The sequence below is a fragment of the Sprattus sprattus genome (assembly GCF_963457725.1).
Source record: "Sprattus sprattus genome assembly, chromosome: 1".
In the NCBI taxonomy this organism is placed as follows: domain Eukaryota; kingdom Metazoa; phylum Chordata; class Actinopteri; order Clupeiformes; family Clupeidae; genus Sprattus; species Sprattus sprattus.
In genome coordinates this window covers 42,916,790-42,922,789 of record NC_137920.1, presented here as the reverse complement: position 1 = coordinate 42,922,789, position 6,000 = coordinate 42,916,790, and the positions used below count along the sequence as shown (strand labels likewise).

Sequence of the window (6,000 nt, the reverse complement as noted above, 5' to 3'; positions counted from 1 at the left end):
AGCCAGGTTGTGAATAACTAAACGATAGCTAGCTGCCCAGTCGATGTTACCAGTCCTTTGGAAAAGTGTTGGCGCATCCGATGTTCCTGAGGCAGAGAAGAAGTCCGTAGGTGGAGAATTGTCCTTGCCGTGATGTCTTTGTTTCACTGCAGTTACGCCCGGAATGTTGCAGGATCGTGAATTCTGTAGTGTTTCGTTCCCGTTGCAGTATTAGCTGGCAGGTCTTATTGTTAGCTGCTTTGCTAAACTTACTTTGTCTCAGTTAGCGGGCAGTGTTTGGCTAACGGCAAATCTTAGAGAGAGTCTTTGTTTTCTTCCGTTGAGAACAAAGAGAGTAGGCCTTCACCAGATGACGGTGGAAGTACTTATGCTCCTTGGCCGACGCCAGGAGATAGAGAGATGTGAGCTGGCCAACGCCAGAGTAGAAAGAGTGCGCAAAGAGATAGAATGTATGTTTAACGCAGTTTATAGGCAAAAGTACGTCACGATTTTAACACCTTGTTTGCAGCCAATGCTGTCTCATGAAATGCAGATTACAGAGTTTAGGTGATAAGGGAATTGTGGGTAATGAAGTCTTTGGTTGGACTCCACCTACAGGGCACTAATGACAGCTAAGCTGTGTCTATTACCGCGCACTTTACGAAGAACACTGCAATACAGTGCGTAATGCACTCTAAGCACTTACATCTGTAGTGCGTTCTGTCACTGATTAGTGTTGTCTCAAATGAAACACTGACGGATGCAAATGTGCGAGCCTTTTACTCATAAACTTGTGCGCCAGCTTCCTCCGGCCAACTGGAAATTTTAAACAAAGATGCCGGGCCAAACACTGCTGACAGCCGTGTTTTGTATGTAAATGTATCTTTTTGCACTACTGCTACAGCTAGTGTTAGCATCAGGGGTAATACTATCATATGTGGCACTATTGACAGGGACAGGTGCCGCTGTCCTGCTTCCTTCATCACAATACTGGAAAGATGGCGGTTCACTGACGAGGTCATCACCGGACGGATTTAAAAGCCAAATGATCTTTTAGCAGCTTATTCAAAGACCTTCAGCTCTTATGTCAAATATTTCAATATTTCCCCACACTCACAATTGCTTACCACACACACACACACACACACACACACACACACACACACACACACACATGCTTACCAAACCACACACACACACACAAATGCAAACCACAATCGTGACCTGGAATAACCATCAAACAAGTGAGAATCTGACATACTGTCTCTGTAGCTCTCTCTCTCTCTTTCTGTATCTCTGTCTCTCTCTCTGTCCCAGCAGGGCAACAACCCAGGCCTACACACACACATACATACCACTCATCAACATGCATTTCACCCTCCTGACCCCCCATCCCACGCCTTCAACTGCGTTGTGTGTGTCATGTCCTGGTACATGTCATGAGACTCCTCGCTATCCTTAGCGCCAACGCAAGTGGCAGCCTACTCATGTAGCTCTGGTGTTTTGTATTCATGTATGTATTGTTTGTGAGTTGTATGTGCTTATGTGCTGACTGAGGTGTGTTTTTTACTGTCTCCACACTGTACTCCTCTTGGAGCATAGTCTGCGTATTGTCTTTCTTTTCTCTCCTCCCCTCCCCAATGTTGTGCTGTAATTCCTCCCCCCAACCATGAATTTCCCTCGGGATTAATAAAGTATCTATCTATCTGTCTCTGTGTCTGTCTCTCTCTCTCTGTCTCTCTGTCTCTCTGTGTTCTCTCTGTCTCTGTCTCTCTCTCTCTCTCTCAATTCAATTCAATTAAATAAGCTTTATTGACATCTCTCTCTGTCTCTCTCTGTCTCTGTCTCTCTCTGTCTCCCTCTCTGTCTCTCGCTATCTCTCTCTGTCTCTCTCTGTCTCTCTACCTCTCTCTCTCTCTGTCTCTCTCTGTCTCTCTACCTCTCTCTCTCTCTGTCTCTCTCTGTCTCTCTCTCTGTCTCTCTCTCTCTCCCCTGGTTCGTTCTCTTCCTGTCATTCAGTGTGTAAACAGTCAGTTAACCAGTGGATGTTATCAGTCAGGAGAGCAGTGCAGGTGGGGTCTTTAAAGCTGCAGTGTGTAGGATTTAGAGGTGGGGTCTTTAAAAATGCAGTGTGTAGGATTTAGAGGTGGGGTCTTTAAAGCTGCAGTGTGTAGGATTTAGAGGTGGGGTCTTTAAAGCTGCAGTGTGTAGGATTTAGAGGTGGGGTTGCTGAATTGCAGCCAGCTGAATCTGTCAGTGGGTTAGAGTTAGGGTCAAACCCCATAACAAGGTGAAAGGGCCTCTCTAGGTTTGTCCCTTCTGGGATTCTGTAGAAACATGGCGTTGCAATATGGTGGACTCTGTGACAAGGACCCGCTCCCTAAGTAGACACCCTAACCTATCCCCATATGTGAGTCCTCCCTAAGTAGACACCCTAAGTAGACACCCTAACCCATGTGTGAGTCCTCCCTAAGTAGACACCCTAACCATGTGTGAGTCCTCCCTAAGTAGACACCCTAACCCTGTGTGAGTCCTCCCTAAGTAGACACCCTAAGTAGACACCCTAACCCTATACCCATGTGTGAGTCCTCCCTAAGTAGACACCCTAAGTAGACAGCCTAACTTATACCCATGTGTGCTCATAGATCCCCCTGAGTGTGTCATGTTCCTGCTGTAACATTAACGTGTGATGTTTCTGTGTGTCTCCTCCTCAGGTCGTCCACACCTCCTCTCCTCTCTCTCTCCTCCTCTGGTCCTCCTCGAGTGATGAGCGGTGATTAACGTGTGATGTTTGTGTGTCTCCCCTCCTCAGGTCGTCCACACCTCCTCTCCTCTCTCTCTCCTCCTCTGGTCCTCCTCGAGTGATGAGCGGTGAGCGCGTGCACAGCGTCAACCTGCACAACTTCAGCTCGTCGGTGCTGGAAACCCTCAACGAGCAGCGCCAGCGCGGTCACTTCTGCGACGTCACCGTGCGCATTCATGGCAGCATGCTCCGCGCACACCGCTGTGTGCTGGCCGCCGGCAGCCCCTTCTTCCAGGTGGGTCATCATCACACACACACACACACAAACGCACATGCACATGTACACACAGAGGCACACACAAGCACACGCACGCACACACACATGCACATGGGCACACGTACAAGGGCACACGCACACACACACAGGTGGGTTTTAACACACACACATACACACACACACAGGTGGGTTATAACTAGGGTTGGGTACCGAGAACCGGTACCAATATGGCACGGGTTCCATACAACCGGTACCTACCCGGACCGAAATGCAACACAGATTTCGGTGCTTCCATTCGGTGCCTGAGCCGATTTTTTATTTTTTATTAATACAGCCACAAATCATGCAGCTAAATGAACAAAACTTCCGTAAAATGTTGTCTTATAAACAGGAATTATTTCTGGCGGCACCATCAAACACGGAGGCTGGTTCCAAAACAGTACAAAACTAGCGATAGCTAACGAGCAGTAACGTTACTGGCGTAGATCTTCCTGAGTACGATCTGTATACTTTTTTGGGTTGCTAGCATATTTCGTGGGGCACATATAAAACTGCTCCATCTCCCAATGTAAACTCTGGCCTGTGTCGCAATGTAATGGTGATTGTATTGCAACAGTCTAATGACAGCGAAGATCAGGCAGCCTTGCACAGAGCAAGCACAAACAGAGCTAGCCATCAATATAACAGAGAAAATGCCGAAAGGTAAACGATCAAAAGTGTGGCTGTATTTCGCACAAAAGGTTTCAAACAACGCGTCATGCAGCCAATGCAACAACAAAATTGCGTGTAAAGGGGGGAGAGAAGGCAAGAGGCAAAGGCAGATCAGAAATCACAGACTGAAGACTAAACGGAAATGCCTGCAACCCTAAACCTAAACTCTTAAAGGGGCAGTACACATTCACGAAACCAGTGGGTTTAAATAAATGCAAACAAAACTAGACGTAACGCAAGGCGTTACAAAATATCACCGCCGAACTGTTCAGTAGGTTTTGGCACAGAATGAGTCATGGTTGTCAGTGTGTTTGTGTGTTTTTATGTGTTTTGTGTGTGTGAATTGGTTCAATCACATGGGAGGTGTGGAAACAAAGTGAAGTTTCCAACCACCAACAGGTGGCGCTATAGGTGATATCAGTCAGGCATATGTACGCGTTCGGGCCGGATCCAGAGACATTTTCTCTGGATCAAACAATGTACGCAAGAGTTATAAGAGACTTTGGGCCTGATTTACTATCATGCGACCGCTGCTTAATCTGCGTTCGCACATTAACGCACTGTGTTTTTCGCATTTTCCGTGGTATTTATCAAACCACATCTGCGCTGGGCACTGTGTGCTTACTCCGCCCTGATTTACTAACAATGATTTGCGAACGCAGCTTAATCTGTGCCTTTGCCAGGCGCACGTTAACGCACGGTGTTTCCCCGCATTTTCCGTGATATTTATCAAGCCAGATCAGCGCTGGGCAATCATTATTTAGCGCACCATTAAAAGACTGGAGAAATTGCCTGCAAGTTTGCTCAATCACTGAACCTGATTCAATGGGTTATATTGTTGTTTTGCCCGCCATCACCTACAGCGAGATGTTTAAAAGAACACGATTGTAAATAATATGCTATTGGTGGCATTAATGCATAAACTGTCTTTTATAACAATATAGATGTGTACATGGAGAGATTAATACGTTCTACAAGGGACATGGGTTCACTACAATATATCCCCACTGAAACAAATACATTTACCAAGTAGCCAGGCCTCTCCAAAATCACCGTTGCTCAATCATGGATAGATGGCACTATTCCGGAAGATAAAACTGTCATGGACAGACCACTACCACGTAAGTAATGGTCATGACCTGTAAGTAATGGTCATGACCTGGACATTCATTGAATATGTGTGCTTTCTGTTTCGTTAAACGTGTTCGTGGATTGAAGATGGGACTGTTTGCATGTGGGTGCGATGAATGGCTCCAATTACGTTCGGAAAGTTTAATTTCAGCTATCGTATAGTGGGGAAATGTATATTGACCAGTGCGCCGTGGAATGCGTCAAGTACCTGGGTGAATATTTGGCTGAGTGAAGGCTGAGATATACCAACTGCTGATGCTATAACTGTTTGAAATGATCCGATGCCAATATTTGCAATGTTGTCCAGAGTTTACCAACTGATTGAATGGAATATGATCTCCGGTTGGAGGCTTCAATGTCGTCTCTGATCTGGTTCAGTAATTGAAGTATTGCGTGGCTAGTTAACCTGTACCGTCTAATGATTTGTGGTTCGCTTAACTGAAAATGTGTTATACGAGTTGAAAATAATTTCTGTGCACTGTCTCTGTCTTCTTTCTTTGCCTTGCTCTTATCACTGCTACCATATCAACGTTTTCAGACTCAATGGAAATGCGCTTCCTGGTTAAGATGTGCTTTTATGAGGCGGAGAATTAGCGCGCAAATCAGAGACGTGCGGTCGCCAGGCAGTTTAGTAAATACCACGCAATACATCATTAGGCGCACTCCTCCCATTAAAGTGCGCTTCACGCCTACGTTACCACCCATGTCTCTGTGCCATCCCACCTGTTGGCAGGTACACACCCTCAAAGCGTTAATATGCGACTCTACTCAAATGCGCCCTTAGTAAATACCGTTTTATGTTTACCGCTATTTTACGCCAGAAATGGGCGCAATCCTGTTAGTAAATCAGGCCCTTTGTGTTTAGTGGCAAGCACTGGCAAGTTGTCAAAGTTTGAGGGTCTGCCACGCCCACACCTTCCGACTAATGAGAAAATCGTATATAACTTTTAGTCGCCCATGGCTAAAGAGTAGGGATGGGTATCGTTTGGGTTTTTTCCGATACCGGTGCTTAACCGATACTTTTAAAACGATACCGGTGCCTAAACGGTGCCAGAACCGATACTTTTTTTCTTTAAATAGCACAAAACGACGATTGACGACATTAAAGGCTTATTTTTTGCCAAGGCGAATAGTTTTCTTCAAATGTAACAATATATTA

At 45.8% G+C, this 6,000-nt stretch overlaps 1 protein-coding gene across 2 annotated transcripts in view; it reads left to right on the top strand.

Moving 5' to 3' along the window:
- The window catches only part of zbtb20 (zinc finger and BTB domain containing 20), an 85,046-nt gene that overhangs the window by 66,188 nt on the left and 12,858 nt on the right, over nt 1-6,000 (top strand). For both annotated transcript variants that reach the window (XM_080836906.1, XM_080836907.1), the window contains one exon: nt 2,792-3,017. In XM_080836906.1, the coding sequence (XP_080693032.1) occupies nt 2,844-3,017 (174 nt within the window). In that variant the 5' untranslated portion in view covers nt 2,792-2,843. The remainder of the gene's footprint in view (nt 1-2,791; nt 3,018-6,000) is intronic.